The sequence below is a fragment of the Lissotriton vulgaris genome, chromosome 7 (genome assembly GCF_964263255.1).
Source record: "Lissotriton vulgaris chromosome 7, aLisVul1.2, whole genome shotgun sequence".
Taxonomy (NCBI): domain Eukaryota; kingdom Metazoa; phylum Chordata; class Amphibia; order Caudata; family Salamandridae; genus Lissotriton; species Lissotriton vulgaris.
The window spans coordinates 343,549,077-343,572,097 of record NC_141695.1 but is presented as its reverse complement, the minus strand read 5'-3'; the positions used below and the strand labels follow the sequence as shown (position 1 = coordinate 343,572,097).

Sequence of the window (23,021 nt, the reverse complement as noted above, 5' to 3'; positions counted from 1 at the left end):
ACTGAAGTGTAGCCACTATCTTCCTCAGAGCCACCACCTCCAGCTGTAGTTCATTAACATTTACCTCAGCATCGCTGACCTTTTTTGAAAAATAAACACGGAGATGGTTCATCTCAATGGCCATGGTATTGATTTTGACCAGCATGGCCTTCCTTGTTCCTTGTATCTCCACCAGCAGATCTGCCATCGTCTCCTCTCTACCTCTTCTGACGGAGCCTGTTTGGCCTCCCCCCCTGAAAAGCACCTCGTTTGTCAAAGGGAGGGATCATTTTGTCAATCTTGTTCGACTGCGCAGCCCTGGCAGGCTTGTCCTTCCCCATCTCCAAGTTCAGTCGACCCACTACAGGAAGGTACAGGCCTTATGTACTTCGGGTATTAGAGAGCTGTGGTCTATTTGCCCCATTTTGGTTCAGAGCACCAGCCGCCAACTCACAGTACCCATCAGCCCAAGTGACACTCAAGTCTCAGGGCCTAAGTTATTATGAAGGTAGCCAAGAGGCGCCAGTCCCCTCAGGGTAATTTGTTCCTCCTCTAGTGCCCCGATAGGGGCACATTGCACACTCCTAGGGGACTGCCAGCCATTAACCTCAGCCTGTCTCATCTGCCGCAACCTGGGTCACTGCCTCCACATGACCTGCTAGGGGCTCCCTGCAGATATCTTCTCCCGCCTCTCAGTAGCTCCGTTGCCTCCTGGCCCACTGCCCTCTCTCCTGCTCATGGACCCATTGTAGTAGCAGGCCCCCGTGACTAGCAGGGCCTCACCACAGCCTCCTTCCAGCCGAGCATTCAGGATAGGCACTGCACTCAAACCGCAGCACCCACCAGGTTGCTATGGTGTCTCGGCGTGCGTACCGGGATATGCTGCGAGGCCCTGGGACTCCTTGCAGCTGTGAGATCAGGGGCCTCTCGGGCACTGCCGCTCTCCTACTCCAGGACCCAACGCAGGAGCAGGCTCCCTTGAGCAGCAGGGCCTCACCACAGCTGCACTCCAGGTGAGCACCTGGAGGCCCCCCCACTCAGACCACAGCCCTGCCCACCAGGCCTCTTCATCTGTGCTGTGATAAGTGGTGAGTCCAAGGGGTGCCTCCCCTCTCTCCGCCTGGTTGATTCGAGCAAGCCGCTGCCCAGCCCCCAGGCTGTCACAGCACCCTCTGGTTCTCCGCTCCGATGGGCGATCCCGATCCGCCTCTGCTGCAGTCTCCCCCAGGCTGCTCTCTGTGGGCTACCGTAGTCACGACTTGGCTGCTATGGTGCCTTCACTCTGTAGTGCGGTTAGCACTCTAGTGGACGCACGTAACACGCATCCATGCATCCGCAGGCCAGGCGTGGCCTGCGGGGTTGAATAAAGGGAAGGCGTGCGCTCGGGCACGTCACTTCCGACTGTGACCAAGTGTGTGGTTCACTGGCTGGTGCTGCGCGTTGCCACCCCTGCGCAAGCGACCAGCCACACCTGGCAGGGCCCACACCCTGCCACACAACATTGGCGACGAGCGGAGGGGGCCCAACCCTCGCCCGTACACCTGGCCTCAAGCGGAGCGGTCTGCTCGCTCCCGCGGTGCACACCGCGTGTGGCCCGGCGCCTTCTCCTGCGTCACAGGGGCCGGCGTGCTCCTTCCTGCCTGCCTTTCGCCTGCTGGGGGGCGCCGATCATCCACCCTCACTGCCCTGCCCTGGGGAAGAAGCGTGAAGCGTGTACCTTCACCAACGACCGCCGCATCATTCAGCCTCCCGCGGCGACAGGGTGCTGAACACCACGCATCTCGCGTGGTACGCGAAGACACCGTGCCCAGCGTTTCCTCATGCATCTGGAGTGGGGAAAGGGCAAGAGACTCCAACAAAAGGACCATCCTCTGTCCTGCCACGCCGCCACCGCGTGCTCCACGTGTCCTGGTCTGCTGAGGCCTGGTGTGGCCTGGAGCTGCCTCTACGAACGCTGACTGCCTGATTGGAGGTCCCTGGTGCCGCCCTGACCGCCCTGCACCCGCTGACCACGTGGCGCGTGAGTCTGGACGACGGACGGTGCAACCGCCTGCCAAGGTACGCACTCTGCCACGGGCCTATGCAGCGAACCGGGGAGATTCAGGACTCTGCCCTGTTAGACCTCGTGCATCGCCGCCATGGGGGATGGGGACGCTGGGGCTCCCATCATCAACATCCCGTTCCAGCATGCTGCCGCTGGGGTACTGCCGCCGTTCAGTGAGGCGAGTGATCCATCCACGGCCTCGCCCCGATGGAAAATTTGGTTGGAAAGACTTGAGAATTACTTTGTGGTCACAAGGGAGACGGATGACGCGGTGAAAAGATCGCTACTCCTCCACTACGCAGGGGACGAGGTCTTCCGGCTCTTCAAACACCTCCCCAACCCGACGGCGGCGACCACCTACGCTGCTGCTGTTACCGCCCTAAACAACCATTTTGACCCTCAATTAAATGTGGACTTCGAAGTCTTCAAGCTAGGGCAAGCCCGTCAGCGCGATGGTGAATCCATGGACCAGTTCCACACCCGAGTGAGGGAGCTGGCCAGTTCCACGGATGAGGACCAGCCAGGGCCATACGACGCCAACTGATCCAGGGATGCCGAGACAAAACGTTGAGGGGCCACATCCTGCGGAAGCCGGGTATCTCACTGGAAGACATTCTCATCCTAGCCAGAGCGCATGAGCTCTCAGATGCCAGAGCGACGGCCATGGAACAGGCCCTACACAAAACTCCCGCCAAAACCGAACCTATCAAAACGGAACGCGCTGACGCAGTACGTCCACGGACCCGTGGCCAGGCGAAAAAGGGATACCAAAGAGACCCGTCTCAAGCCCGTTGTGGATACTGCGGACATGAACCCCATGCAGCCAAAGATTGCCCAGCTCAAGACCAAACCTGCGGAAATTGCGGAATCCCTAATCATTTTGCTTCAGTCTGTCGCAGAAAGAACCAACCCAGGAGTTCTAAGAAACCATGGACGCCCACCAAAGCTGTCCGCCAACTATCATTAACAGATCCACCCCCGGAGAGGGCAGATAAGTTTCTACCCATGACCTATGACGAATCAGACTCGGAAGATGAGGAAGCCTACGTAATCTCTTTTGCCCGGGAGCTGAAACAGAGACGACGACCACAGCCGACGTGTGTGGTACAAATGGGAGAGAATGAGGTAAAAGCCGTCATCGACACTGGCGCCACTGTCAATGTTATGGGGCTGCAACAATTTAACAAATTATGCCCTCGTCCTGAGGTCCTACGCTCCAAGACAAGGATCTTCGCCTATGGAGCGGATACCCCTCTCCCTCTGAAAGGGAAAATTATAATACCCATCCGGGCTGACGAGGCTGAAGTAACTGCAACGATACACATAATCGACCGGGAAGCCGACACGCTGCTAAGCAGCCACACTGCTGAGGACTTGAAATTGATCGCATTTGCTAACCGCATCAGAGCCCATCAGGTAGATGAGCTGTTGGAGCGCTTCCCTGAATTGTTCAAAGGTCTAGGTTGCATCAAGTGCGACCCAATTAAACTCCACATCGACAAATCTGTCACCCCTACAGCCCTACGCCACAGGCGAATACCGTTCCACCTGCGGCCGCTGGTGGAAAAAGAACTCGAAAAACTGGAGAACCTAGGGGTCATTGAAAAAGTAACGGGACCCACCCCCTGGGTTTCCCCTATGGTCATAGTCGAGAAGCCCAAGCAGCCTGGCGAGATCCGCCTATGCATTGACATGCGGCTGCCAAAAACCGCGATCAGAAGAGAAAGACACTTAACACCCACAATGGACGATATAATAGCCGACGTGAATGGCTCGAGATGGTTCTCGAAAATTGATCTCAATGCGGGCTACCACCAACTGCCCCTCGCAGAGGAAAGCCGCTTTATTACTACATTCAGTACCCACCTTGGCCTCCGGCGATACAAACGCCTCAACTTCGGAATATCTTCGGCAGCGGAGGTATTCCAGAATACCATCAGAGAGCTGCTGTCAGGGTTGCCGGGGGTAATCAATGTAAGCGACGATATCTTAATCCATTCTACCACCGCATCCGAGCACTACAAACATCTGCGAGACGTTTTGAAAAGACTGAGCACACACGGAGCAACCCTTCACAGAGACAAATGTCAATTCTTCCAATCCTCAATCGAGTTCTTTGGTTATGTTTTCAACCAGGAAGGGGTCCAAATTGATCCAAGGAAATCAAAATCTATCAAGGATGCCCCCGCGCCGAAATCTCCAACAGTGGTGAGGAGTTTCCTCGGAATGGCTACATACTGTGGCCGGTTCATACCAGGCCTGGCAACCCGCAGTGAACCCCTCCGAGCACTAACGAAGACGGACGCCATATGGACATGGGGCACGAAGGAAAATGAAGCCTTCCAGGGAATAAAGGATGCCCTCCTTGAAAATGCAACACTATCGTACTTTGACCCCGCCAAGCGGACGGAGGTAATTGTGGACGCCAGCCCGGTGGGCCTAGGGGCAGTTCTGACCCAAGAACATGAACCCGGGAAATGGACGGCCTTGGCGTTCGCCAGCAAGGCATTGACCCCGACCGAAACTAGATATGCACAAATAGAGCGTGAGGCCCTGGCAATCAAGTGGGCCTGCAGCCATTTTCACCTTTACCTGCAAGGACACTCATTTGTGATGGTAACCGATCATCAACCCTTAGTGCCACTCTTCAAGGGCACTGCCCCCCATCCACCGCCACGCATCGAGAGGTGGGGGATTCAGCTGCAAACATACGGTATGGAAGTGGTGTATAGACCGGGAGCCAAAAACCCGGCTGACTACCTGTCGCGCCACCCACTACCTCAAGAGCCAGTAGCTGCTGATGAAGACTGCGAAGAATACGCCCAGTGGGTAGCACTCACGTCCTGCCCCCAATGCATGACCATCGAGGAAATCAAGGAGGCGACAGTGGACGATAACCCATACATGAGGTCACTACAAGCTGTACAGGAGGGATCCTGGATCGACTACTTACACCCTCCCAACACCTGGACGGCATCGGATAAGGAAGCCCTCACGAAATTCTGGCACGTCCGCCACGAGCTCAGCGCCACAGAAGAGGGCGTGCTGCTGAGAGGGACACGCCTGGTGATACCAAAACGCCTTAGATAGGAAGCCACCCAACTTGCTCATGGGGGCCACCAGGGCTCCACGAAAATGAAGGCGCGCATGCGTGAAAAAGTGTGGTTCACTGAACTAGAAGTAATGGTGGAAGACTATGTGAAAAATTGCATGTCCTGCCAGTTGACCAGTGATCCCGAAAGGCCGGTCCCCATAATTACTGAGGAAGCATGCACGACCCCCTGGTCTAAAATCAGCGTGGATTTCGGAAGTTTCCTGGGAGAGGGACACACCTTGGTAGCCATTGACTCGTACTCTATAAGTACCCGTTAGTTGAAAGGATACCATCCACGGCATTCACACACATGGGGCCGGCGCTAGAGAAAATGTTCTCCCTGTTTGGATTCCCTGACGAGATTAAAAGTGACAATGGACCACCGTTCCAGGGAGCGGATTTTGCCACGTTTTTGAAAGCCAGAGGCATCACCCACTGGCGCATCACTCCCCAATGGCCGCAAGCCAACGGGGAGGCGGAAAGGTTTATGCGGACTCTTAACAAAATGTTCAGGATCGCAGTGGTAGAAGAAGCTGACCCGGAATAAAGACTACATGAAATCCTGAGGGAATATCGAGGCACCCCCCACTGCACCACTCAGAAGAGCCCGTGGTCCCTCATGTTTCAGGGCCAACGCAGAGATCTCCTTCCCACTTCCATGGAACCGACACTGGTTATGGACAACATGTGGGAGGTTCAGGAACGTCGACGCCGAAACAACCTGCGAGCAAGCCACCGACGTAGAGCAACGCCAAGACAACTACGCCAAGGAGATCGGGTAGTCATCAGGAACAGGCGCCCGGGTGGAAAATTCCAGACTCTCTACGAACCAGGCCCGTGGACTGTAACCGCCACAAAAGGAACCATGGTGACTGCCAGTAGAGAGGTGGAGGAAGTATCGAGGAACACCTCGTGGTTCAAAGTAGTCCCCCCTGGCCCGAGGGTGGACACCGAAAATATGAGTGGAACCAACGAGTCACCCCGAGCCGCGACACAAGAGGAATGAGGCGGTCCAACAACTGACACCCGCGGGCCAGTGACGGAGTCTGGAGGGGGACTCTCAATCACGTCCACACCCATCCGGAATCCATCACGCAGCTGAGAACAAGGGCTGGACCGTACCCCGCGATACAACCTGAGGCCCAATCCCCCTCCAAGTCAGAGACTAAAGGACTACACCTGTCAGCTGAGACCCTGAAGTTGTCATCCAAGGGACACGCAAGTACAGAGCATCTGATCAAACTTGTTGTAGTATTATGAACATTCATGGTTTGAACATTTCTCAAAAGTTTGTGTAGTTGGATAGAGATGTAGTGCGGTTAGCACTCTAGTGGACGCACGTAACACGCATCCATGCATCCGCAGGCCAGGCGTGGCTGAATAAAGGGAAGGCGTGCGCTCGGGCACGTCACTTCCGACTGTGACCAAGTGTGTGGTTCACTGGCTGGTGCTGCGCGTTGCCACCCCTGCGCAAGCGACCAGCCACACCTGGCAGGGCCCACACCCTGCCACACAACACACTCCACAAGTCCCGACATGGGGGGCCCTGGTATCAAGACTGTCTCCCCATAATCAAGGTGAGTCTCGAGCAGTTTCCTAGTTGTCAGTAGTTCAGTTGAGTTTGTAAGCTCAGGATGGTGTAGAATGAAATTAATGCCGACAGAAGCTGATGAGAGTGCGACTAGTCGGGCCATCTTCCGTGGCAATGCCCTAATCAAATCCTTTGGTAACATCTAGAGAACAACTTGCCTGAACTTTGTATCTGTTTATGAAATGCAAACACTAGCAAAACTTCAATATAAATGTATTTTTCTGATAAATACACCTATTTACAGATTCCACCCCCATAGAATATTCTGAGGCACCAGAGTGCAACTGGAAGAATTCTTTTTTTTTTAAACATCTTTTCATTAAAGTTGAACAGTTTCTCAGCTTATAATCACAGATTCACAGAGCTGGAAGATTTTTCAGCATAGCCCCTGTGTGCTAGTTAGTGGTATTTTACAGCTCTGCGTCAACTCCATTCCAGACCGAAGGTGACGACTGGTACCAATCAATCAGCCGACTTTATTTTGAATTGAAGCAATCCATAAAAGTATACAATAAATAGAGAAAAGATTTCATTGCATAAAAGATAAGAGTTAAAATGCAGTTTAAAAAATCCAGTAAAATAATGAATGCAGTGCAAGGGCCACTGGGTTTAAAACATCAAATTAAGACAACGATACGTATAACAACAATCTAGTGATCGAACAGGTACCTAAAAGGGCAGACTTAAGAGATGACAGATGTTATGCTATGCATATGCGAGTTCTCAGGCCGGTCAGAAAAAAGGATACAGTGAGAATTTCTTTTAAAGTGTAATAATAAAAATCTTCCTCTCTGCTGCGAACAGGGGGCAGAAGAATAAAAAGTGAAAAGTTTATTGGGGCTCCATGTTGTTACGCAAACAAGGCGGTAAATTGCTTACAGATAAAGTATTATTGGGGTGACCCAGCATTAGCGGAATTAAATTCATACGGAATTTTGCCAAAATAAAACAATGCTGGTTGTTCTCGACAAACCCTAGGTAAGATAGAGAATGATTGAATATCTACGGTGTGTTATCGTAAAGTTTTACTGAGTGTTTCTCTTTATGAAAATCCCACCTATCCCAAATTGCTTTCTTTAGGTTAATGTCCTTTAATCTAGATTTAGGAAAGTGTTCACAGAGGGTCGATGCATTGTATAAAAAAGCAAGACCTAGAAATGTAAACATTTTCCTGACATACGCTAGCCAAGGGATTTTGTTAACATGGTCCAGGTTCAGGATATCGTTCAGGATTTTCTGATTTAGACCCACTGTGCACCTCTTCCATACTGAGAGCCAAAGAGAAAGAGGTGCAGATTTGATGCCATCAGTAATAAATGGCATCTTTATGTGTGACAAAGTTATTACAAGAAGGTGGGACTGACAGCAACCTTTTAATAAATGTATCCTCAATAACTTGGAGTGGGGTTACATCAGCTATTCCCCAAATTGCTGCCCCATATGTAGCAATTGGAGATGTTTATGCCCAATAGATTTTTGCACTTCTACAATTGGCTCGCAACCCAATTCTTTTGAGAATCTAAAAATTGCAGCAATGCTTTGGGCCATTAGGTTTGCACGACTATTCAGCATCGTCTTTCAATTTTGTTTAGCATCAAAAACTATCCCCAAATAATTAAAATGTTCTACCTGTTCGATCATTTCACCCTCTGAGTGATGTCTCATTGTCTTCTTTTTGGCTCCGCCCATTGACATGATAATAGTTTTGGCTTTGTTTACATGTAGATCCAGGTTACGCATAAAGACTGGACGCAGTGGCATCCCTGTAAAGCTCTCTTATAAAGTTAATGATTGTGTTGTCTACTCCCATATCCATCAGAATTGGCCAACGTTTGATATGCACCACACAGTCAAAGACCTTTGACAGGTCCATGAAAACTGTATAACGACTTGCATTTCTTACCGTAGTATATATACTTGCAATCAGTGACAGATTAAGGCACTGGCCAACAGCGCCCCTCCCCTTTCGAAACCCATACTGCACTTCCGTAGGGATGTGCTTATCCTTTGCCCAAGTTTCCAGTTTATTTATTATAAGTCTTCCTATACGTTTGGCTGTACTATCAAGCAAGAAATGGGACAGTAGTTTGCTGGCATAGATCTGTCCTCTTTTTTATAGTTTGGAATTGTAGCAGTTTTTTTCCAAGATGGGGGGTCTGTCTTGGCTATCGCATTGAATGCCACTTTTAACAGAGGGGATCAGAAAGGAATCTCAGCCAGAAAGAGAGCCTTCCTCGAAGGAGAGTGTAACAGTGCCAATTCGATTTTTTCTACATCGAAAGAAAGGCAATTAGAGGCCTCTGTACCAGGGCAAGCATCAACACTTGAAGAATCCCCACTCTTCTTAAAAATGTCTTGAAAATGCCTAACCCAGGAGGCTTCATCAATGTGGACCTCAAGGAAGGTCCATTGTTATCATTCAGAAAAGGTGCATTAATGACCATCAAGAAAGCAGTGCTATCTCGGAAGGCTGAGACTTGTTTTAAGTTATCCCAGGCCTCTGATTTAAGATGCCTCAACCTACTTTCCCCAGTTAATTTGTATATTTTAAGTGCGAACCTCCTCTTTATTTCTAGGAGAGGTGTGGAGGGCATTGCATACGTTTGTGGAGTCCAGGGAACAGTTCTTATCAAATCACCTATGCGGTGCACTCTCTCTAGCTGGTGTAAAATGAAACAATTGTGATTTAATGAAATACAATAATTTACAAAACGCTTCGGTTACCAGCGCTTGATTTATGAAAGGGTCCAAGTAGGTGTTAATATCTTCCCGGTTAAACACTATAAAATGTAAGAAGACTAGCTCTGTCGACCTTGTCCCATTCTAGTATAAAACCATTATTACTAGCTGAAATCGGTTTAGAAATTCTAGTTTTATTTGCAGGGTTAGGGCCCTGCATATATAGCACAGGGAAGCATGGCATGGTCACTAAATTCAGTAAAATGTGGCTATGACTAAGTTAAGTGTGAACAAAGGAACTCAAAAGAAATAATGAAGTCCAATGTGGACGAATATTCGGCTCTATGAAAAGTGGGGGGAAAAATCCCCATTTGTGGGTCTATGGGGTCTTGTAAATTTAATTGCCACTTCATTAGGATGCTATTTAGCACGCTTCATTGTCCATCATGATGGAAGTGGTGAATGGCGATATCTCTGGGATCTACGATCCCGCATAGATCCATAGGATCCCAGGTGCATATTTTGGTATTGAAATCACCTAGCCAAATAATATAGATGTGTTTATGGTGGGACTCCACAAAGTCCTCTAGTACATTATCTGAAGGTAGAGGTACTGCTTCAGGATTTTGGAAATTATTATTATAGTAATTCACTAATAATTAGTCCCACTTTGCTTTACCTTTGATCACCAGAAAGTGAAAGTAGGGTAAAGTAATTAGGAAGTGCAAGACATTAAGGGCAGCCACGTTGGAAATCAGTGTAAGTAAATCTCCCCTATGCCTGCCCCTAGACGAGGGCAAGGCTGCAGAATTAAATGAACGAAACCCATTAATGAAAGTTGGTGCAATCTCCCTTGTTTCTTGCATGCTAATGATCTGGAAGTTGTTCAGGACGGCAAGCCAGTCCTCGTTGTTCCGCTTACTATTAAAACCAGCAATATTCCAAGTGAAAAAAGGGTAAACTTTGTCATGTGCATCTGAGTTGTGAACCTTAATGGCTGTAGTGGAAGCAACTAGATTCGAACAACTCAGGTGTCCCCCAATAGAGGGTGTATGTCACTAGCAACCTCTGCCCCTGCGATCATAGTTCGAGATGGAATTTGGGGATTCTGGCAAGTAGCCATATGTCAATCGCAGGAGTCGAGACCGGAGAGTGGACTAAACCTGTTGGATGTGCTTGGGAAGGTGTGCTTACAGGGTGATTGCTAGTGTCATTGGTCGAGAGGCCTGAAGCTACATCTGGTGCCCAATCGCGGTGAGTGCTCGAGTAGGTGTAGGTACTAGGTGGTTGCCCAGTAGGATTGATCGGAGGACCTGGTGCCACATCTGTTGCCCTATTGTGGTAAGTTGACTGACTTATATGAAAAAAAACAAGGGGGGCCAGAAATATCTTGGTCCCTGATTTCGGGGCCAGTTGGGGGTGAAAAATTAGATCACTACCAAGGTAAGGACAGACAAAGTTTACAACAACACAATGACCCTTGCATAGCTTGGGAGAAGCACCAATCCACTGGGTTCTCCGTGCCATCAATAGATGGTTCTGGATTAGGTGGCATGGTCTTGTATAATTACATAATCAGTGGCTGAGTTTGGCCATACGCTGGACAGTGGATTCTCTCTGATGGAGTCTAACTGCTGGAACATTGACCAGCACGAGGACGAGAGGACAGGCCGCAGGAGGTAGATTAAGGATTTGGTACTTGGGCTCCCTATGATTCAGCTCATGTGCGATGTTAGTGTTGGTGTGAGTTATATCTCTGGGGCCCTCCCAGAGATCAACAACAGTGTGTCAACAGTTAATATTAAAAGACAGTTTTCGAAAACATGCACATACTTTGCAAAGGGAGGAGACAGGGAGACATTAATGGTTATAGCAGTAAATGCAAAGAGTGGTCTGTATTTAAACAAAAATAACAAAGTAGAGAGACAAAAATGACGACACTCTATTACATTGAATGTACATGTAACCTGTGCAAACTTGTGCACATTGGTGCTCGTGAGAAACAATGTGTATGGGGCAAGTAACAATGGAAAAACAAAAACAGCGGAAAAAGATGCGCAAAAGAGAACACAATTCTCAATATATACAGTGGACTTTATGGTGGCTCCAATTCATTAGTTCAAAGTTAGAGAAGGAGGGTAATTTCTGCTTATTAGTTAGACCGGGGGCTGCGGCTTTGATTCACCCCGGCTCACTATGGCGCAAGTGGCGAGCCTATCAGAGTGGCCTCTAGTGCCTATTTCGTGCTGGCTGGAGAAAGACAGCAGTCCAACTCAACATGTACACTTGGGCCCAGGCTGGCTGCCGACGATGAGTACTGCTGTGTGTCGATATTGTTAAGCCCCCCTCCCCCCCCCCCCCCAACCCACATGTGGTGCACAGGACACGCCTCAGGGGCTTGCACTCGATGGCGGCTGACTGCCACATGCAGAAAATAAATGCAGATAGACTTTGAAACTTATAGTTTACTCACATTTTCTTGGGTGGCTAAATGGCCAATATATGAGTGGGGAAATGGCCCAACACACTAAGCTAAGGGAGGCGCCTCCCCTGCATAAATGGTTATCGGCTGTAGTAATTGAGAGAAGGAAGAATGTTTTATGCACTAAATAACACCAGTTAAACAGTCTTGTTGTTATTGAGTGACAGCCTTTACCACACATGACATTCTCAAAATGGTGATGAGATAGAGCAATGCTAAATGCAGAGGAACAAGGGAGGATTAATATAAAACTCCTCTTATGGATGGTCAAACTTATTTTTATTGAAATGTATGTGGATTTTCATCCATCCACGCTCCCTTCTATATCGTCATCCTTTTGTTCAACCTTTAATTTTTAATTACACCATGAACACTCTTTCTCTCTCTCTCGCTCTCTCTCTCGTTCTCTTTCTCTTTCTTCATGGATTGAAAACTCTGCTATGTGATTGCTTGCCTCTAGTGCAGTACTTCCCAAATCACAAGCTGATTTTTGGTGGGTCGCAAAATTCAGAACAATAAATAAAGGTGCCTTTAAATTCTGAGTTTAACTTGTCACATGGTGGTTCAAAGGCAGCGGTCGAATCTCAGGCTGCTGTATTCATTTAACATGTGGATTGATGTTTTACTCTTCTCTCTCTGACTGCAAAGTGGGAAGAGTTTTTTAAATTGAAGTATGTGACAATGTAGAAAACTTTTTTTTGCAATACACTACAAAATGTCAACAGCTGTAAAGTGTAAACGAACTGTATGCATCCAGCAGTTAGGAACGCTATATATAACGAAGCACATTTTTTTTGTAATTTTGGAGTGTGCTGGAAACAATGATTTTAATTGAATCAAACAAATCAAGACACTTACTTGGTGATGCACAAATGATAAATATTCACAGAAACCCGTTTTCTACACACTATAAGTTGTGGGCTGCATAAGTTTTATCTATAAACTGTATATCCGTGCAAGCTTACTGACAATTTCAATGGAAAATGTGCTGTCTGTAAATGACAATGTGCTACCACACAATGCTTTAGTTACATTCAATTATTGTCCTGCCTCATAGCCAATGAAGGTAGGATGGTGGTAAAACTTTGTTGTTCTAAGAAGTTGGTTGTAGTGCTAAAAGATGTAGGAACCACTGTTCTAGTGCATTATGCACTGCATATGTTTTCACTCAATATTGAGAATAGCATTTAGGAGCTTGCATAGCAATCTAACTTCTCAACTTCTATCTTGTCATTTTTTAGGGACCGCATGAGAACCTCCATCAATGTGGTGGGTGACTCCTTTGGGGCTGGCATTATTTACCACCTTTCAAAGGCTGAACTTGCTGCAATTGATGCCAAGCATGAAGCCTCCAGGGATGGAGTAAAACTGCATCTGATGAACCATGGTGGCTCTCTGAAACTCCCAAGAGAGGGGATGAGCACTCCACCCTTCTCTGGGTACACCTCGTTGCCAACATATGAGTATGAGGTAGCTCTACCACGTCCATTATTTCATTAATAAGCTTTTAATAGTGCCAGAAATCATAGATACATTATTTGATTTCTAGTCTAAATGTGAAGTCGTTCTAAAAAATAAACAATACAATTCTATCTTGCAGGTCCCCGAGAAGCGAGAATCCCTCTTTGGTCATGGGGGGGATGAGGACGAGCCTTGGTCCACAACAAGGAACAGCAGTGAAAAGAAAATGGAGGACTAGAAATGCACTTGTGGTGTGGTTCATCTTTTGTGACCGTCACTGAGTACTTTTAAAGCTTCTTGTTGGCAATGGGATATAATGGGCAGGTGTAACCCTATATTTCCGATTCTTTGAATTCAGAGACTTGAATAATTTTGTTCCTTCAGAATATTGTTCCTGAAGGTGGCCATATGAAGTGCCAGATATGTTTTTAAAAGTAGTGTTGATGGAGGTATGTACAAGCTTGTACTGGTACTTCCTCAATATGGTATGATTTTCTTTTTTTTTTAAAGAACACATTTTATTTTAGTTGATTAATATGACCTTTGTTCCCTCTGATTTGGCAATAAATTATTCTGGCCACATGCAATTTTTTGTGGTAATATAGACCCTGTTTTTCTGCCCACCACTCACAGTTTTTGGAGGATGCTTCAAACAACAGTCACTGCCATACAAATGAACTTCACTGCAACTGTAAAACTAAATGATGGCTTGATGATTGAAGTACACAAATAGGCCTACAAGTACCAGGATTTAAAAATACAATTTTTGGGATGAGTCCTCACTGCAGAAGATCCTAACACCAACATCGGACATTTGGCCAAACTACAGATCAACTGCATCTCATTCAGGACTTCCTGTTCCATTATACATATAACTTCTGTATGATGTTGCTACTCCATTTCGTGCAGATCAAAAATGTAATCTGAGGTTCAAAATGTTTTCTTCCTGTTAATGCTAATGTGTTTTTATATGTGTTTCGTGTCACAACTAAGCGGTTTGTTTCCACGGGTTGTTAGTAACAGGTGTTACTGTTTCCCAATTCAATGACATTGAGTTTATCAATCGCAGAAACATTGAAGGTTGATTTGGCCAAGCCAGCTTTTATCGGCATGAACTGGAAATTATAAAGATGTTAGCATAGTGTGTACCTCACTGAACCCTCTTGAATTGCATGTAGTGTTCCTACTTCCTAAAGTACAAATATTTTGATTAGGCTTTACAGCAAACAGGTTACTGATAATTACAATACAGTATCAACATTCAGTATAGCAACATAATCAATGCTCAATGAGATAGTAAAGTACAAGATTAAACAGTTGTTTCCATGTTTTATGTTTCACTCAAAGTCTTCCACATCAAAGGCTCATTCACTAAATATTTTTTTCTTAACGTATGTTTGGTATACAGGCACAGATATGCCTCTAAAAAGACATTTTGCTTCGGGTTGTAGGAATTTCAGTGCTGAATACCCTCGATATAAATCAAGCCAAGTTTTCCTCCGATGAAGAGCTTACAGGTTCCACTTTCTGGAAGGAACAACATGAAAACAAATCACACTTCGAAGTCAGACTTGACAGAGGTTTTCACGAGCCCTAGATGAAAACTTAATGCGGGCCCCTTGGATGGCTCTTTCTAAGTATTTAAAAAATGTTCTCCAGAGAACGAGAAAAATATTGCATTGGGCTCATCTGGTATTATCCCTCGCTATGGCAGGCTTGCTTGCAATTAAAAATCGATAATACATACAGCTAAAAGAGTGTAGGGCCCTAGAAAGTGAGGGGCGAGGGACATAATGCCTCCTCTTCACCCCCCTCACCCTGGTGACGGCCCTGATAGACATTTTCTTTATAATTTATCCATCAAGTATTTTACTACAGCAGATCACACTACTAGGAGATCAGTGGTTTAGCCAGCCTAATATTTTTAATAATATCAAATTCCTTGCTCTGAAAAGAAACAATTGCTGATCAGTTATAAATATTGTGCTCTGTGAACCGTTATAAATCTTATAGGCCACCATCGCCCCAGCATCAGATTGGTAATGCGGGCAGTCGGGCATTGGCCGATGGGCCGGTGCCTAAGGGTCACCAGTGGGCCGGTTTTTGTCAACCGGCCCACAGAGGCTTATTGTCTTCCCAACCAGGCCACTGTAAGGTGGTGCAGCATCATGAGCTAGGAGGCTCTGAGGGGTTGCTTTCAGCAGAGTAGCTAGGCCAATATTGATCTGTCTGCTGCAGATTTTAATTGTGGCCTTCCGTGGGGCCGGCGCAGAAGCTCACAAGCAATGCCCCACTCCCCTGCTGTGGGCCATCATCACTTCGGCTCCCCTGCTTTTGTTCACCCCTCCCCTGCCACACCATCAACCTGAGGCTACAGTTGACTGGGCTGGGGCGAGTAAGAGAACATCCCTGCTGTTGACACCCCAGCCACAGTGTCATTGAGGCCTTGATGGTGGTGGTGGTGGTGGGGGGGGGGGGGGGTGTATGTTTGCATTAACCTCGCCGTGAAGCACCTTTCCCAGAGAGGAACATTTAGATAATGTAATTTTAGGGTCAGAGCTGCTGAATGTGGAACTAAGGAAAAAGGGTTCGAGTCCCAGCCTCACTGCAACATCCTGTGATTCTGTGCAAATGACTTAATTGCACAAAGGCCTAAAATAAAAATGAATGTGATATTCTGTAATGTAACTGGTGCTCCTATGATTGCGCCCTTTGGCCGAGTTTACGCTATATAAAACTACAATAAAAAAAACATAACCTTTTGTTTGCTCATTTTTAAGACTCCGCAAAGGCTGGAACCTAATAATGAGAGAGAATTCTTTATTCAATAATAAAAAAGTCTGTATTCCTTCTTAACATGGCTTTTCTTTCTTTGTTTAGTTTTAACTATCAGTCACAGATCATTAATGAAGCCACATTTTAAACTGCTTTCACCTTAGGTTTACTGTTCAAACTTTTAAAGTACGTATTGACCGGGGGGAGGAAATACCAGCTTTAGGTGATATTCTTAATTTTCGTACTGGCAAGGGCATAAAAATACTGGTAATGCTGGTTAAAAAAACAGCCAGGTAACAAACATAGCCATACCAGGAGTTGTGACCTTTGGGCCACTTTATTTCACTTCGCCCGCCCAGCAAAAATGTAGTGCTTCTAGTTTTCACCAATGTTTCTGGCTCTATGAGCTTTAAAATGCATAATTTATCAAACATTTCTCTAAAAATGAGCCAGATGAGACTAGCCAAATGCTGTTTCGTGAACGGGCCTGATCCAGGAATATGGACTACTTTTTTGGGAGTGTCCGGGCCGAATTGTGATCCCTATCTGACCCTGCCTCGCCCTTCATACACAACTACGACACCCGAGGTCATTTTCTGAGTTCTCCATAAACCATTAAGACTCTAAGCACTTTATAATGTGATGACACATGAGGTTCGGCTAACTACTATCTTAAGAGGCTTTCTCTGGCTACTTCAGCAGTTGTTTGTTAATATGTACTAGAAACTGATAGTAAGAAATCGTAAAGTGGGCTTGGTTCCAGAAAGGTAATAAATGATCTTTCTGAAAGTTTACGCCCAACACTTACCTTTATTGAAATGTCACATGGTCACGATCTGTTCAACACTCATACACTTGTGTAACATTTCAGGAGATCCCGAAACACTTTTGATAACACCATTTCAGGGTTTAAAACTGTTTAAAAAATATATACAATCACATGTAATCTTAACAATCCAAAACACTTATAGCCTGCAGCGTGTCACTCAGCTTGAGCCTTTGCAGTTAATTTTATTTTCACATCATGTGCAGATCTGTATATATGTATAAATGTACCTATTGTTATTCTAAAGGGTAAATATTATTTGGGAAGAGTAGAATATTTACGTAGCAACAATGGAAACATAGGAATTGTGTCAGGAAAGCAATGGAATAATTCATTTTTGTGTTTAACAGTATGGAGTGAGAAGGGGATCCATGTCACCAGGCTAGTTTCCAGAAGCGCAGGGAAGGTCTTTATTGATGGTTGATGGGGTGCTTCTTAAAGTGGTAGGCCTGTATCTCTTGCACTTGACTCTCTGTTTTGCCTGTATGTGAAAATATTGAACAAAAAAATAAACTAAAACTATTGAAAAACAAAAACCTAAAATCCAAGCAACAAATTTGTAGGAATGTTTGATAGAGGTGTGTTCTCACCTCCCACTTTCTTATTCGATATTAATTTTCTCATGGTGCATTTTCTTCCTGCAAATTTTCTAATCTCCCCACTTGCACTTCCTGCCCCAATGGTGTGCTGCCACACAATGTCAATAGGTTTCAGCTTTTGGGTTCTGTGTTTCTATTGCATTCTATTTACCCTTCTCTCGCAGTTCAAAGTATTAAGCACTGTTTCTGTTTTTCTTTATTAATTATTTTGTTTCTAACTGTATAAAATATAGAATATCAAAATCATATGTCTGTTTTTCATTATTCATTTTTATTTTTATATTCTTTTCTAAAGATGACTGAGTATCATATTTTCTTTTGTCTGGGAGGCATTTGTTTTCATAATTTCATGTTTTTTACTTCTATCCATCTTTTCTTCATTGTTCTTCTTCTTGAACATGTTTTTCATTCTTGGCTCTTTTTAGACACATTTTTACTGAGGAGAGGATTCTCACTGAAAGTTCTAATTTTATTATGAACCCCAGGTTTTTGGCATGTATTTTGATTTCTAGTAATTTTCTCCTATTTTTGGAGCGGTATTTCCAATTTAACATCTGTGTGTTACATTGCTTTCGTGAAGGTACTATTTATGTGCTAAAGTTCTGAAGTGCCTAATTACAATTAACATTCCTATCCTATCTGGTGTCATATTGTTTGCACCCCTTAGTGCATCTGGGCAACATAAATGTCAAAATATGAGGACTGAGTCCACTCAGAGGGAGAGGTGTGGCGCAGCGTTCAGGACGGTTGACTCCGGGGTACGGGTCTCATGGTTCGATCGCTGGCGGCAGCTCAGTCCAGCACCATGTGACCCTGGGGCCCCAGAGCCTTGAGACCCTTAGGGGAGAATAGTTCTCGTTTTACCAATACTGGGTTATTAGTTATTATTATTTTTATCACTCATGTAATCAGAATATGTTAGCCAAGTTCCTGGCTAGCTCACAGTGCGCCATTTGGACCCCTAATATCACAGGGTAACGGATGGTTTGTGCAACCTCAGAACATGATCACTCTAATTCCCGCAAGGAAATCATGGAAAGAGGTCTACTCTTTCATTATTACTTAGACATGCCGAAAGGGGGGCACAAGAGAGATACACAATGGTGTTTCAAACATTTATTGAAGTAGTCGTATTCTTGTGTAAAAAATGAGCTGCAATTATTAGCAGAAGGAAACAAAGCATTGTTACTAGGATTACAAGAATCGTGAAAAAGATTAACAATTCAGCCACTGTAACTTGTCAGTGATTATATGAACATACGAATAAATGTCATACTGACAGGGGTGGCTCCTCCACTAAGGTGGAGGAGTGTCATCCCACTGCTTTCTTGCAGGGCGAGAAAGCCAAAACATAAAGTGGTAATAACTAAAAGTTATTACCATTTTATGTTTGCTTTGCGCACATCTGGCAGTTGGGGCTGCTCTGCTCTTTCAGCAGGGCAGGAGAGGAGCGGTTTGCCTACTCCTGAGTGTGCAAAGACTGTTTGATTTGCCCTCACGGGCTGCCCAAACCAGTCATGGCGCATTCTGCCCAATGCAGCCTGCATGGAGAACATGCCCATCCCATTAGCCCCTGGCTTGGCGGCGTCCCGACCAATCATAACACTGTTTGCAGACTGAATACACCCGCGAGCAATGCAAGCAACTACTGCATACTGATACTCTTACCTAACACTGCTCATACTATAGAGTGCATAGTGAAAATGCATTCTGCCATATCGCTTGGAGCAAGCCAACTCCCCATACCTTTGTGAGTTGCATCAGGAAGCCAGTCTGGTGTAGAACAGGCTGCCGTCCTTTTCCTGGATTGGGATTGAAGTCAGCAGGGCTGGATCTCAGTCACAAGCAAACTTTCCAGGATATAAGTGCTTATCTGAATAACTATGCTCAGCAGCAGTTTATATAATGAAAGCCTGGTTCCATTGGCACTGTGTCAGAGGTGCAATATTGATATGATTATTTGTCATACCGATTCAGAGCTGTCTCTAACTGGGCAGCCATATGAAAGGGCAACATTCTCAATGTTTTGTTGCCGTGCGCATAGTGTACAAGTGTCATGATAAAACAACTACGAAGCAAAATGCTTGTAAGCAGAACACTTTCTGAGTATGTTATCATGTTCATGCCAAGAATGTAAAGAGTCACTTTCTAAAAAAGATGTCAAGTTTAAACGTGTAAGTAAAGCTGGACACTTTGGTACATTGGCCCTGTGAACCTCTCAATACTTACAACTAACTCAAGGTAACAATTCTATCCTGAATTAATCTCTACAGCCTCGATCAGGTCCTTTAAAGGCTTTCTGTTCACTCACTCTCTTCAAAGCTAAACTTCATTACCCCTCATTCAGATTGTTTAACAATGTATTTGTCACTCCCTTCTTACTACTCATGTACCCTGCCTTCTTCTCTTTTTTGCCTATTTGAATCACAACCTCTCTGCACAATATGTCTTTTGGTCTGTGAAAATGGCAAAATAAATGTCACTACTTACGTACAAACTCTGTTTTTGCTAATAAACTAGGAAAAACATAACCTAAAATTAGTGTTTTTTCAAAAAAAATTGAAATAAACCAGTGTATGATCACAACAGATTCAAATGCGAGGATACCACTCATGCCCCGCCAACTGTACATGCCACTTGAACTTCAAACTTTATATTCAGTCTGAAATTCCCCTCACTAAAAATATCTCTCTTATAGTTTAATGAATGAAGATGTAAAAGATTGAAGTATCCATTTCCGCAATCTTTATTCTCAATCTCCATCATCATTCAATCATGTATGTAGATCGACCTTCACACATTCTTTCCTACAAATGTAACTGTGCTCTGCACTGACTTAGTTTAACCTCATTCTCCAATTAGCCAACACTATTCTAGCCTGGAGATCTATTTGTTCGTGCCGCTGTACCTCGCATCAACAAAACCACCATGGGAGGAAGATCCTTCTCCTACCTGGCAGCTAAAACCTGGAACTCACTTCCCATTCACCTTCGCCTCACTCAGAACCACCTAGCATTCAGAAAGCAACTTAAAACCTGGATATTTGGCAAGTAATTCCCCACCCTTCTTCAAGCGCCTTGAGACCCTCTGGGTATGTAGCGCGCTATATAAATTCATTGACTTGACTTGACTTGACTTTTACCACCGCTATTTCTAACCGCCTTTATAATAATACTACGATTATTCTGTCATCACCTTCTATACTATCAATATTCAATGTGTGCCTTTCTCTTCTGAACTAGAAAATATTTTGCCTACCCTTTCAGCTTCACCATATTGCCCGGCAAACAAATGTTTCCCTCAGTTCCTGACTTCTTTGTCTGCCAGATCTCTAAACTGCTACAAAAGCCAGTTCTGCTCCTGTAGCTGTACCGTTAGGGACACGCGATCAGTTGCAGTTTCTAAAGTCGCTAAAGAGGATTCAAGACATGTTAACTGAGAGTGTCCCTCTAAACACCTGCACGGTTTGCCATGGCAATCCCCCCTATATAAGCCTTGAAGGCCTCCCATAGGGATACGTATTTTCTGACAGTAGCAATATTGAGCTGGAACTATTCTATAGTTGATAACTGCTGCTCATCTTTGAACACTTGGTCTAGCAATGAAGTAGCTGGGAATCTCCATTGGGATGTCAAATTCATGACTTCATGGTAGTTATATCAGAACTATGCAAAGAAACTAATAAGCAGTATCAGCCGTCTAGGATCGCACCATCTTATATTGCTTTTATATAAATTCAAACTATTAAGCTTAACTTTAAGTGACCACACTGCTTAGGAATCACTATAACCAATACATTTTTTAAAACAAGTTGAAAAAGGAGTGCTGATAATCACAATTTGTTTATCTCAATCCAGTGATCAAAGTCAAAGAGAAGAAAATCTGTTTTTCCCTTCACCCAGAAGTCACAAACAGCATCCATTCACTTGAATTAGGTCCATCTGGACTCCCTTTGTGTTAAAAGTGTTTGTTGGGTAGGGAGTTGTGTACTCCATGTGAGGTGTTTTTATATGTATTTGGTGAGATTATTAAATGTATTATTTTTGTCAAATTGTGCATATATACACATATATATACTAGCAGCCTGTCCCGACGTTGTCCGGGTATGAATTGCTGCCGGCCAGTAGTATATTGTTTTGTAGGATTTCGTTTTGATAGCATTTCTTATCTGTGACAGGCCTGTGAAACGCTCCGATTCACAGTGCACTGCTGATGCACTTAAGAGTGCGCGTTCAGAAGTGTATGGACTCGAGTTTCCCTACTTTATTTTTCCTTGCTATATTATATAGCGCGAGCTCGACAACATAGCATGAGCACAATTTACATTACAGAAGAACACATTCATTTGTGGTAGGCACGGGGAGACAAAGCGATTTGCCTGGAATCACAGGATGTTGAGCTGATTCCGAGATTCGAACGTAGCTCCCCAGCTCAAAAGTTCAATTCTAGAACTTTTTTTTAGTTTTTTTTGTGTAAGACGTTTATTGCACATTTCACAGGCGGAGTCACACATTCACGCCTACAACCATAACAGGCCGGCTACATTCGTTTACAGTAAATGCATGATGGTGTTAGGTGTACACAGCCCATCAGCCGACATCCATAGGACCGGCGGCGTTTCGACAAACAGCATTTGCGTGATAGTGCAGTGCATCACATTCATTATAGCATATCCATACTCTTACATTTTATATTTTATCTTTTCCTGAAACCTTAAGAACAAAGAAAAGTAAGAACTATTGCAACTTTAATCACTGTGTCACAGCATTCTCCCTCCTCATTCTAAGGATGGCAAACATTGCACCCCTGAAGCATCTATATGTCAATCCATCCTATTTGTATTATTCATCTCGGGCAAGTGATTGCGCCTGCAGATAATCCCTCAAATACATCCAGTAGTCTTTAGGACGTGATCCGGCCGGCAATTCCTCCTTATACGTTGCCAGTGTGTCACGGCAATATGTTAAGTCTTCTAGCCAGTTTTTCAACTTTGGCCCCATTTTCCCGTTCCAATGCATTGAAACCCTCCTCTTAGCCATTAAAAGTGCAACCACACAAAACTTTCGCTTCTTCGCTCTGAGCTGCGGGACAAGGCCTAACAAACAAATTTTGATCGTACAGTCGAGCCTCACCCCAAGCATTTCACTGACAGCCTGCCCCACCCGCACCCAGAACCTTGCCACCGAATGACATTGCCAGGCTAGATGTATGAAGTCCGCGTTTTCTTGCTTGCATCGTACACATCTCGAGTCTTCGCGTAAACCATACCCATGGAGCCTCTCAGGTGTGTAGTACATTTGGTGTATGTATTTATAATGAATAATCCTAAGGTTTCCACTGGGCGTTATCATACTAGTGAGTAAGCATGTTGTTTCCCATTCTTCCTCAGACAGCGTATTGTCCAATAGTGTGCACCATTTATCTCTCATCCTTTCAGTGTTCCCCCCAATGTCCCTCTGTAGGCTTGTGTATAATCTTGATACTAGGTGCG

At 45.2% G+C, this 23,021-nt stretch overlaps 1 protein-coding gene across 1 annotated transcript in view; it reads left to right on the top strand.

Moving 5' to 3' along the window:
- Positions 1–17,664, top strand: part of LOC147701551 (excitatory amino acid transporter 2-like) — an 856,834-nt gene extending 839,170 nt beyond the window's left edge. Inside the window, exons 10-11 of the mRNA XM_086930218.1 lie at positions 13,111–13,339; positions 13,470–17,664. Coding sequence (XP_086786344.1) covers positions 13,111–13,339; positions 13,470–13,568 — 328 coding nt within the window. The 3' untranslated portion in view covers positions 13,569–17,664. The remainder of the gene's footprint in view (positions 1–13,110; positions 13,340–13,469) is intronic.
- The last annotated feature ends 5,357 nt before the right edge of the window (positions 17,665–23,021 follow it).